Source organism: Terrapene carolina, unplaced genomic scaffold (assembly GCF_002925995.2).
Source record: "Terrapene carolina triunguis isolate 2854851 unplaced genomic scaffold, T_m_triunguis-2.0 Scaffold96, whole genome shotgun sequence".
Taxonomy (NCBI): Eukaryota; Metazoa; Chordata; order Testudines; family Emydidae; genus Terrapene; species Terrapene triunguis.
This window is the reverse complement of record NW_020664447.1, coordinates 41,046,157-41,058,623: the sequence shown is the minus strand read 5'-3', so window position 1 is coordinate 41,058,623 and position 12,467 is coordinate 41,046,157. Positions and strand designations below refer to the sequence as shown.

General features: G+C 47.8%; 1 protein-coding gene across 1 annotated transcript in view; it reads left to right on the top strand.

The window, feature by feature from the left end:
- Positions 1–3,555: 3,555 nt before the first annotated feature.
- MAPKBP1 (mitogen-activated protein kinase binding protein 1) overlaps positions 3,556–12,467 on the top strand; it is a 132,112-nt gene continuing 123,200 nt past the window's right edge. Inside the window, exons 1-2 of the mRNA XM_026651296.2 lie at positions 3,556–3,775; positions 4,755–5,116. Coding sequence (XP_026507081.1) covers positions 5,000–5,116 — 117 coding nt within the window. The 5' untranslated portion in view covers positions 3,556–3,775; positions 4,755–4,999. The remainder of the gene's footprint in view (positions 3,776–4,754; positions 5,117–12,467) is intronic.

Genomic DNA, 12,467 nt, shown 5'->3' with positions numbered 1-12,467 from the left:
TCCCTACCTCCCACTGTGGTACTTTATATGATTAAAAAAATACTGCCCTATTGCAGTTACAAAGTTTCATGTCATGGTAGTCTTGTTTCGTCTTACAAAGCAATGACAATCTATCACAGTTTTGGGGGGAATGAAAACACAGTAGAAGTCTCCCCCCAATTTCAAAGGCAGAGCTCAGATACAGTGCTCATCTGGCAGTGGTTCACAATCCCCAGTGCGCACACACCTTTACCAGTAGGTCAGACTGTTATATAAGTGTTCCACCAAAGGAGATGGAAGTAGGGCTGGTTGAAAACTTCCAACTGAATGTGTTTTTCTGGGGAAAATTGGTTTTTTTTGCAGTGCGGCCTCCCCTCACCAAGAGGGGAAACCAGGGTTCATCATGGAAGATGTAGTCTATCCAGGAAACCCGGCCTACATGGGCGAATGGGAACATGAGACACCCACAGTATAACTCCAGTGTGGAGCATTCCCCAATGAAAATATTTAATTTTTTAGAGATTTGTTTATTTCACTGAAAAAATAAACATTTTACATGAAAACAGACCTCCATTTCCAACCAGCTTTAGCTGGAAGACTATTATGAGCACTTCTCTGGCATGCTCTGTTTCAGTAGAAATGAATCTTTCATTAAATAAATAGAGTCTAGCTCTTCTGCTTGTGTAGAAAACATTCTGAATGATACAGGAGTGTGTTTCTTAGTCTGTAGAGACTGAAGCTGCAGCTCTATGATATATAAAGTTCATGGGCTATTCACACTGAAATCTAATGATGGTTAAAAACTTTGCCATTGTAACTCTTTTATTTTGTGGTTTTGTTCTCTTCAAGTTCTTATACCACACTCATCACCCTAGTATCTGAGCAACTTCCAGTAGGGCATTAAGCAACATGACTACACATCTGTCACCCATTGTTTGTTCTCTCATCCACTTCCTAGGGGGAGAGGAATGTGCAGTGGAGTGTGTTGTTTTAGGGTTTTGTTTTGGTTTAAAATATACCCGTTGCTGTGTTTAGATTAGAGAAGACAGATCAAGGAAATGTGCTTTGGAGTGGAAGATGAGGTGGCTTGTGATGGTCCAGATTTGCCGGAGGAGTTCATTCCACAGTCTCAAACAGGCTCCCAAGATAGTTCTGTCTCCTGCACAGTAGAGCTTTACCCTTGGGGTAGAGCGTTCCATTGTGCCAGAAAGGTGTGTTGTTGACCACAGTCTTCATCCCAGAGCGTTAGGTGATCTTTTAGCTGTCATAAGCCCAGGCCATGGCACGCTTTGAAGGACTGAGACCTTGAACTCAATTCAATATTCTATAGGAAGCCAGCGTAGAGAGTGGAGGACAGGTTTGATGTGTTAATCACAGAAGACACATATGGTCATTATAGCAGAAACTTCCAGCTAATTTGCTTATCCAATGTGGTTGGATATCATAGAAATTAGAGATGGAAAAGATATACTAGGTTATTTCACTGGGGTCAATGCAGGACTTTCCCCTAAAGTAGGGACAGAGTTTTGACCAGACCAGCTTTAAGACCCTGATCCTGCAAACACTTTTGTACATGAACAACTTTACAAGTGTGAGTAATCCCAGGGACTTCACCAAATTGTCACTATTTTTTTTCCCAGTGACCAGCTATAATTCCCATTAACACCCAGGGTTGGACGGGAGCCCCCAACGATGGGACAAAGCAGTCATCCAGGAAGAGAAAAGGAGGGCAGCCATCAAAGGAGATGGGGAGGGAGAAGGGTGTGGAGGAGCAGCTCCCAAGAGATAGGATGGTGGTATGGCAGGGGGAGGGGGAGAGCCACGGTAAGCGGGGCAATAGTAGAATTTCGCCACTTTTACCCCTGCTTTCATCACAGGTAATGTAGGTTCCCATCCCCTCCCTTAGGCATCTGTTGTGGCTTTTAGCCACAACCCTGAAGTGGGAGTGTGAGTTGCACAAGCTCTTCTGAGCTCACAGGTGCACAGGAGCAGTGAATCCACTGCTACCCCTTAGGTATCACATGCTGCAAAGAGCTGCAGGAGACACATTAAAGAGCCACTTGCGGCTACTGAGCCTCAGTCTGAGTATCACTGCCCTAGATACACCCCTTTCATTGCCACTCTTGCTGGCCGGTGCTGGTGGGAGGGCCTATGGCTCTCCTGCCTCCCCACCCACTTTGAGGTGATTAGCTCCCCTAGTGGCACCAGCAGGGACTGGAACTTTGGCCATGCTCCCTTGCGTACCTGTACAGCATGGGCGGTGGGTGGAGCCAGGAACGCTGCCAGCTTTTCTGCCGCCCTAGGCGGCGGAAGGTCCCGCTCCAAAATGCCGCCCCCCACAGAGGCGGCGGAAGGTCCCGCCGCCGAAATACCGCCGCGGTCGCCGCCCCCCAAACTGTAGCGCCCTAGGTGACTGCCTAGGTCACCTAATGGGTTGCGCCAGCCCTGGGTGGAGCCCCCCTTTGGGGAGGCTAGCCCCTGGCTCCGCCCCTTCTGCCTGCTGTACAGGCACCAACTACCATCTGGCTCCAGCCCTTATTTTGTGCCAGGCTGAGCCCTGGCATCTCTAGGCTTGGCAGATCATAGCCCCAGCACCTCGAGGCTTGTCAGGTCAGTTATGAAAATACAAAAATAGCTTGAGCCCCAGCACCTCTTTCATTACAAATGAAGCACTGACTGGTCTAATATTGAGCCTCTTGGCTGCGGTTGGGGCAGCATGAGACGCACCTGGGTGGAATCCCTTCTCTCAGATAACAGCCCAAGCTCCCTGGCGGGCTCAATCCTGCCCAGCTGAATGGGAGGCAAGGAAGAGGCTGGCTGCTGCCGCTGCAGAGGCCAGGGTCTGGGAAACTGGAGGTGAACAGCCACCCCTGACAGATGCAATGCATAGTGCCCTACTGGCAGGTGCTCAGGTACCGTGGGGGTGAGCCTGGTATAAGACCCTATAGAGAACAGAACAGACCGGGTTCACTGGCCTGCAAAGGCGTCATCAGGCACCCCCAGGGTGAAGTACAGATTGCTTCTCCCTTGGAGATCTAACAAACGCTCGCTAATTCCTCCTCTGCCAATCCCAGCCCGCTGCTCCCTCCCCCAGCTCTGCAGCCCGCCAATCTCTGCACCAGGGTTTGCTTTTGCGGGGTTTCCCAGCCATCCCTCTCTGCAATTTCAAACCCACCCACCTTTTTTTTTTTTTGGTCTGTCAGTTTCGCGTTTTGATCTGCCTGAGCCACCATAGCCCAGAGCCGCCAGGCTGGGGCTGTGTGTGTGAGCGCTGAGAGGCTGCTGCAGGCACAGACGGATTCCGCACAGGCTGGGGCTGCCGCGGGGGGATGCGAGCGGGAGCCAGCCTGGAACTCCGAGAGCGGAAACAGCTGAGCGCGCAGGCGATACACTGTAGCCAGCCGGGGAAGAATCCGAGGGGGAAGAATACAGAGCAGGGGGCTGGAGGCACTGGCTCTGGTCAGTTTCAGCCCCGTTATAGGCTGCGGGGAAATTCACCAGCGGAGCCGCATCCCCTCCCCGCACCTCTTCTCCCGCATTTTTAAAAACCTCTCCGAAGTGGTGACGAACTCCGGATTCTTGCTGCAGTTTGGGTCTTGCTCCTCCTCTCCCCGTGTACCAGTGCCGATGCCTGCAAAGCCGTGACACCAGGAGGAGGAGGACGCTGACTTCGGAACTGGTTTTTCTTTCAGGGAAGGTTAGCTGGATGGACAGAGCCTTGGATAAATCCTTTTTAATCGCACGTCCCTGCTGCCCCCCCGCCCCCTCCAGCAGACACCGCTCCTGCTGCACCAAGGTAATGGAAATCGGCCCGTGCAAGCGCCTGCTTGAAAAGTTCGTTATATTTTTGCGGTGGAAACGTTCTGATTTTAATTAAAACGAACCAAATTACCCGCCCCCCGTATCTCATTTCTGCAAAATGAGTGGGCAATGCTCTGAAAGGGCTCGCGATCTTGCTGACTCTAGCATTCTTTCCCCTCCTTCCCCCCATCTTGTATGAAAGCGAGGAGGATATTTTAGTGCAAACTACTTCAGTTAGAAACCTGACTTGATTATCTCCTCCAGCTCGGTGGCTTGGGCAAAGGTGTAGAAGGTTTGGCCCGAGATCTCTAATCCTTGCCAGCGGTCACGATTCCTTGCTGATCTCCTTTATAAATAGAGGTGTGTGTGTGTGTAATATTGTATGACTTTATATTTAGATAATGTACAGTATATTAAAAAGCAGAGGTAAATTTATGGGAGCTTTAAAAACACCATCAGCCTGTCTCTTATTTACTCCCTGTACCTTAGTGTGACTTATATTTTGAATTTGTTATTGTTTATTTAAATATCAACAATGTGCTCTGCATCCTGTAAACCACAGAAAATGAAATGGTCCCTGGCCTCTGCACTAGTCTGTGGCACTGATTCCGCAATTGGATGTATGTGGATGAACTCCTGCTGACTATAATGGGCTCCATGTGGGTTCCAAAAGGCTGCTTGCCTGGTTCCAACTGCAAGATCAAAGTATCTGTGTTTAAAACTTAAATCCTGAAAATTCTCTCATCAAGCACATCAAAATTGTCTCTCTTTAGATTTGTAAATTACTAATAAATACAAAATTGTCATTTGCAACTTTTAAAAAACTTCTTTGCCACCACGAATGAATGATACACTGTCCATCCATATCCCACAAAGACTTAGATGGTATCTGTTTTTCACTCTGCATTCCCTAGAAATACAAAAGTACAATCTATTGGGAATGTTTTTTTGACCCATGAATCCTTGTTTTTTAGATTACAGCTGGTCTGATGCTCTAGTGTCTGCAAAGGAGAAATCTAAAAACGTACTCGAGCACCTTGGCCCAGAAGCTCATGAGTTCTGGTGAAGCAGAGTGGGAAGTCCCCAGAAAACAGAGTCAGTGAGAGACATGTGAAGGAGCGTGAGTTGGCCCTGAGCTCGTGGGTGTGCTGGCCACAAAGCTGGGCTGATCTACTGAAGTTTGGTTTTGAGTGGGGTGATACTCTCCCTTCACCCAGGTATGATGTCGGTTGAAGGATCTACGATAACAAGCAGGATAAAAAACCTGCTTCGCTCCCCATCCATTAAACTGAGGAGGAGCAAGCCTAGAAGCAAGCGAGAGGACATCAGCAGTAAGGTGAGTGAGCGAGGTGTTGGCATCACATTTAACCTTGTTTCCCAAGGCCCTGTCTGTGCTAAAAATACAGCCATATTGGGACACCTGGCCTACAGTGACAGTATCCCCCAGTAGAACTGGAGCATAGCTTTGTTTTGTATTAAACAGGACCTTAACTGTGTCTCTGAACCTCACTAAAATCCAAGCCCTTCCTACAGAAGCACTATATTTGCACAGCTTGGAGGTAACTGATGTAGCAGCTTCAGAATAAGTCATGTTAAGAATGTTTACTTTGGGGAGAATATTAAACGGGTCCAGTAGTTCCTACACTCTGGTCAATGGGCTTTTGCTGGTCATTCACCGAGAGCTGCCTGGTCCCATTAGGCTGGCTCCTCCTTGCTTCATAAATACTAAAAATACCAGGGCTTTGGTGCGGAGCCCGGAGCTGGAGCGCGGAGCAGCTCTGGAGCAGTGGAGCTGCAGGTTTTTGCCTGGAGCTGGAGCGGAGCCAGAGCACAGCTCCAAAGCCCTGATGGAATTGCTATAGGTGCCATAGGGCTTTATGTGATTGTGAATGGGAGGGGACAGTTTGTAAGATGACAGATCAGAGAAGAGGTGTCCGTGGAATTATTCTCTACTCAGATGTGGTCCACGCGCTAGAGAAGCGTGAGAGCCCTTGAACTAACTCTCCCTACTTTGTGTGGTTTTCATAATTAACAAAAGTGGCAAGAATAGTTTTCAGGGATGTTTTAGTTTTTATCAAGTGGGGGGGATAGGGGGGAAAGGAGTTTTTCCTCATGGCCCATCCTCCTCTTGGTGTCAGTAAAGTCAGGAGGCTGAATTTGTGACAGAAACAAGCATTCCTCTGGAATTGACTGATTTCATAAAAAGAGGATGATAACTTAATTGCATGGTCAGACAGAAGGAGAAACCAGGCTGGGAGGTATTGCCCAGTGGCTAGAGCAGGGGACTGTGAGTCAGGGGACTGACGTCTATTCCTGACTCTGCCACTGACTCACTGAATGACCTTGGGAAAATCACTTAAGCTTCACATACCTCAGCTTCCCCATCTATGAAATAAGGCCACTTATTCCTCGTTATTGTGAGGCATCACTAATAAAAGTGAAATTCATTGGATGAAAAGTGTTGTGTTTGTTTAAAAGCAACAGCTTCAAAAATATAGCCACAGAAGTGAAGAATGCACATACAACTGCAGGTGAAGTAAATTAGTTTAAATGTTTTCTCTCTGTCAAGTTTTCCCCAGTGTGAAATCCTGCTCTTAAAAGTAAAAAGAACAGGAGTACTTGTGGTACCACTTCATCGGATGCATAGACTGGAACATACAGTGTGGATCAGGGATGGGCTTTCTCTGGGTAGCTGCTGAATACCAATAAGCCCAATTCTGATCTCTCTCCCCACCCCTGCCCTGTCCCTATAGGATAAACAGTACTCTACTTCCTCCAAACTGTTTGGGGGAGAGTCCTCTCTGTTTGTGTATAAGGTGTATGTGCTGCAGTCAGAACAGCCCGACTGGACTCTGATGCCTGCCGATGAGCCACACTTTTTATCTGCTGATGAGGAGTTCTTGGTTGGTCTGTGTCCACTGCTAATTTTTTTCAAACCATAAAAAAGGACACGTGCTGTACCACATTGGGATTCAGTTTCAGTAAATGGAAAAGGTATCCAGGCTCAGCTGATCACTGCCTGCTCCTTTTCAGAGCTGGAAGCAGCTGCTAGGTAAACCCCTGGCCACGCCCTTGTACCAGTTCAGCCCTTTCAGAAGAGCTTCATTGTATCTTTCTGAATTGAGTATTGTGAGGTACGTCTGCCAATGCACTTGCACTGCGAGTTGTCTGATCCCCGCAGGGAATGACAGGTTCATCCCACACCATTAAATTAGGTTTTCGTATCTTATTAACAGTGCATCAATGCAGTAGGTCAGTGAGATGCAGAGAAACAACTGTGTGAGGCAGTAGGGGCTGCTTCTTGTGGCATCTCCTCGATCCATCCTCGTTCTGGTGAGAACGTGGGTGGAAGCAATTTATTGTCCTGAAATGCTACGTATTAGTACTCTGGGAAAATGGCATAGGTGTGCCTGCCCTCTGGTATAATTGAGTTCAAAGTCAGATTAATCTCCTTGCCTGACTTCAGCGGGACTGCTGGTACACAGGCAAACAGGATGTGGTCCCTTGTCAGAGGTCCAGTAGGAAATGCTTTCCTGTATGTATCACTGGAGATGCCTTCTCTTGCCACATGCATGTTCTTATGCCTTCCTGAGGTAACAAGAAGCTTCTACCACCATAAAGCTGTCTGAGGCACTCTCCTTCTACTGGAAGGCGCAACTGGCATTGAATGATGGTGTTAAACATGTAACTCCTGAATGGGTCCCTGGTTTGTTCACTATCCAGTGAGTGCCCCCAGATAACAGGCGAGGTTGCTCCCAGGAGATAGTTAACTCTCTGCACTTGTATGTTGGGCAGTCTGGAAAACATCAGCATTCAAAGGGTTACATGCCACGTGATCATGTGCTTTGTTGCAAAGCCGTAAGTAGCACCAGAGTATGGTGGCATACGGGCTTTATGTCAGCTATTGGCCATCTCTTTCTGGTGAATGCTGTATGCTTATGTAGGAGGGAGCAGGACTGATGTTCTGGACCCATACCTGTGCTCTCTCCTTTCACCTTGCACGCTAGGTGTACTATTAGTAGTAGCGGGGCGGGTGGGTGGAGGCCTCCCCTTCTCAGGTAAGAAGGCAGAACCACTGAGCCCAGGCTACTAGTGATTTCTGGGGACAACAAAAAAGTGAGGTCAAAGCTTTAATAATGAGGGATCCAGAGGGGGACACAGAGCAGGGAACCCCTGACGGCGCCCACTGCTCCTCAAAGGCATCCAGGGACTCAGTGGATGCTGCCCAGAGGAACTCTGCCTGGAGACATGAATTGACAAGGGAATGGAAATAGACCCCACAGTCACAGAGCACCCCCCCATCCATCTTCCTTCACCTGGAGTGATGAACGGCGAGGAGGTCCTGTGACTTTGGGGGGCCAGGGATGGGGTGTGCATAGAACAGGAAGTGCAGGGAAAAGTGCAGCCAGAACCTCATAAGAGGTTCTGGAGGAGCCGGAAGAGGGGCTGCAACCTGACGCACTCTATGTAGATGTGCGCCAGGGTCTCCCTCTCACCACAAAAGGGACAGGTGTCAGGGGAGTTCATGAACTTGCCAGGTACATGCCCGTGCTCATAGTCCCATGAAGGAGCTATCAACCAATATCCCCGAAGGGCCGTGGGACCACCATACTAGGTGTAGGGGAAAAGTGTGATCCCTTCAGCTCCACATCTCCTCTGCTGAGTCCTTAAAGCCCATGTCATCTCCAGCAGTTTGCTTTAGAATTGGTAAAAACCTGCAGCAAACGGCCGCCTTGATATGTGAGTGCTGTGGTCTGCCCAATGAGGGGAGGCTGTGCCATCTGCTAAGGATAGCTAGGGCTGTGGGTGAGGCCTCCCAGGCTGGTGTGGGACCTTCTTTGTCTCCAGGGCTTGGGAAGGTGATTAGAGATGCCTGTGCAAGGGGTTTGAATAGGTCAGGGGAGGAGAAGGAGAAGCTTTGTGCCAGCTGGCTCCGCTCTGTGGTACAGACCTATAATCCTGTGCTGAAAGCAGGCAGGCTGTGAGAGGACTGCTCTGCTGAAACCTGTATTGCTCTCAGAGGAGGAGTGGGCGCAAATACAAATAAACATTTGCAGGAGGGGTGTGAACAACCTGCAGAGCTCAATGGGAACTGCAAAAAGAGGAAAAACTGGATTTGTGACCTTGTTTTGTTGCTTTATGAATGCCTGAAAGGTGTGTGTGTGTGTGGGGGTGTGTGTGAGTGGGGGTGTGTGTGTGTGTGTGTAAGGTTATGTGCACTCTTCTTACATTATATGGTTGTCTATGCTGTTTTTTGTGGAAAATTCTATGGACAGCTATCAGAGCAGCAGTCGTGTTAGTCTGTATCCTCAAAAAGAACAGGAGTACTTGTGGCACCTTCAGGGCTAGCTCCAGGCACCAGCTTAACAAGCAGGTGCTTGGGGCGGCCAAGGGAGAGGGGCGGCACCTGCGGCAATTCGGGGGCGGCAGGTCCCTCACTCCCTCTAGGAGCGAAGGACCTGCTGCTGAACTGCCGCCGCCGATCGCGTCTTTTTTTTTTTTTTTTTCCAATTGCCGCCGCTGATCGCGGCTTCTTTTTTTTTTGCTTGGGGCGGCAGAAATGCTGGAGCCGGCCCTGGGCACCTTAGAAACTAACAAATTTATTTGAGCATAAGCTTTCGTGGACTACAGCTGACTTCATTGGATGCATAGAATGGAACATATAGTAGGGAGATATATACAGAGAACATGAAAAGGTGGGAGTTGCCCTACCAACTCTAAGAGGCTAATTAATTAAGATGCGGTATTATCAGCAGGAGAAGAAAAACTTTTTTGTAGTGATAATCAAGATGGCCCATTTCAGACAGTTTGACAAGAAGGTGTGAGGATACTTAACATGGGGAAATAGATTCAATGTGTGTAATGGCTCAGCCATTCCCAGTCTCTCTTCAAGCCTAAATTGATGGTATCTAGTTTGCATATTAAATCAAGTTCAGCAGTTTCTCAATGGAGTCTGTTTTTGAAGCTTTTCTGTTGTAAGATTGTAACAGACTTAAAGGTGGCAGAGTGACCAGAGAGGTTGAAGTGTTCTCCTACTGATTTTTGAATGTTATGATTCCTGATATCAGATTTGTGTCCATTTATTCTTTTGCGTAGAGACTGTCCGGTTTGGCCAATGTACATGGCAGAGGGGCATTGTTGGCACATGATGGCATATACCACATTGGTAGATATGCAGGTGAACGAGTCCCTGATGGTGTGGCTGATGTGATTAGGTCCTATCATGATGTCGCTTGAATAGATATGTGGACAGAGTTGGCATCGGGCTTTGTTGCAAGGATAGGTTCCTGGGTTAGTGTTTTTGTTCTGTGGTGTGTGGTTGCTGGTGAGTATTTGCTTCAGGTTGGGGGGCTGTCTGTAAGTGAGGACAGGTCTGTCTCCCAAGATCTGTGAGAGTGAGGGGTCATCTTTCAGGATCCATTGTAGATCTTTGATGATGCGCTGGAGAGGTTTTAGCTGGGGGCTGTAGGTGACGGCTAGTGGCGTTCTGTTGGTGGTTTTTTTTTGTTGTTGGACCTGTCCTGTAGTAGGTGACTTCTGGGTACTCTTCTGGCTCTGTCAATATGGTTTTTCACTTCAGCAGGTGGGTATTGTAGTTTTAAGAATGCTTGATAGAGATCTTGTAGGTGCTTGTCTCTGTCTGAGGGATTGGAGCAAATGCGGTTGTATCTTAGAGATTGGCTGTAGACAATGGATCATGTGGTGTGTCCTGGATGGAAGCTGGAGGCATGTAGGTAAGTATAGCGGTCAGTAGGTTTCTGGTATAGGGTGGTATTTATGTGACCATCGCTTATTAGCACAGTAGTGTCCAGGAAATGGACCGCTTGTGTGGATTGATCTAGGCTGAGGTTGATGGTGGTATGGAAATTGTTGAAATCACGGTGGAATTCCTCAAGGGCTTCTTCTTCATGGGTCCAGATGATGAAGATGTCATCAATGTAATGCAAGTAGAGTGGGGGCGTTAGGGGATGACAGCTAAGGAAGCGTTGTTCTAAGTCAGCCATAAAAATGTTGGCATACTGTGGGGCCATGTGGGTACCCATAGCAGTGCCGCTGACTTGAAGGTATATATTGTTCCCAAATGTGAAATAGTTGTGGGTGAGGACAAAGTCACAAAGTTCAGCCACCAGGTTTGCTGTGACATTATTGGGGATACTGTTCCTGATCGCTTGTAGTCCATCTTTGTGTGGAATGTTGGTGTAGAGGGCTTCTACATCCATAGTGGCCAGGATGGTGTTTTCTGGAAGATCACCGATGGATTGTAGTTTCCTCAGGAAGTCAGTGGTGTCTCGAAAATAGCTGGGAGTGCTGGTAGTGTAGGGCCTGAGGAGAGAGTCCACATAGCCAGACAATTTTTTCCTGCTGATAATTGCTCATAGAGTTTTCATGTTCTGTGTGTGTGTGTGTGTGTGTGTGTGTGTATATATATCTCCTTACTATATGTTCCATTCTATGCATCTGATGAAGTGGGCTGCAGCCCATGAAAGCTTATGCTCAAATAAATTTGTTAGTCTCTAAGGTGCCACAAGTACTCCTGTTCTTTTTATGGACAGCTAGTGAACTATTGGGATTATGACATCACAATTACCAAGGCAAGCAAAATCCGAGCCGTAGGAAGAGAGGTTATTTTAGTCAGAATGTTAATAAAACACAAATAGCTTGATAACTTTTAAAACTCGAGTGCCTGGCAAACAAGTAGGAGAAAAGACTTATTTGTGAAATCTGTAGCTCCCTTGTCTTTTCTGTAAAGAGGAAGTGGTTGTACTCTGGTCCTCCAAGGAGACTTCCCACAGAAACAGGAAAGACCGACTTGATAGTCCTGATATTTGTAAGATTAGAAAAATAAAGAGCAACTGTAAAACAACAGAAAACTATTTCAGGCAGAGCTGGTTGAAAAATGGGATGTAGTGTCCCCCCCCCCCCCCCCCCCCCCGTTTGTTTGTTTTTGGCAAAACTGTTTGTAAACAAAACCAGAACAGCAGCAAAAACACAACACCTACCCTCATTTGTCAAAATCATGAATTTAACATTTTACATTTTTTTACTAACTCTACTTTTAGGCCGCCTTTCCCATTTCTCCTCCCCTGCTTCCATTTTAGATCCCTTCATTGAGTTCCTTCTTTGAGATTAACAAGCCCAGACGTAGGATATGTAGCATTTCATCTCCAGGTCACTGAGTGTAGTGACTGCAAGTCTTTACTGCTGGCTGGCTAGTAAGTTATCTGAAATGAGTGCGTTGGTCTTAGCCCAGTTTCTAGTGGCTGGCTGTCCACAAAACCTCGCCTGCAGTTGGCCCCCTTGTTAGAAATTTCAGCAGAGAGGCTGAGCATTGAATGGGCCTGGGGGTTGAACTCCCACCTGTCTCCACTGATGATCCCTGAGAGAAGCATTGGCAGGGCAGTGAGGGAACCTATTAGTTGAACAGAGGATTCCGTATAGGTCTCTAGGGCTGTTAGAACAGCAGTACGTTCTGTCTCTGTACTATAATGCACTGATCACTGTGGTATCTTAGGGCTGGTCTACACACAGGGCCGGCTCTAACTCTTTTGCCGCCCCAAGCAAAAAAGAAAAAAAGAAAAAAAACCCCGGCCCTGCCGTAACAGGCCCTCCCAAGCGCTGCCCCGCTGAACCAAAAACAACCCCCCAACGCCACCCCGCCGAATCAAAAACAAAACAAAAACCCCAGC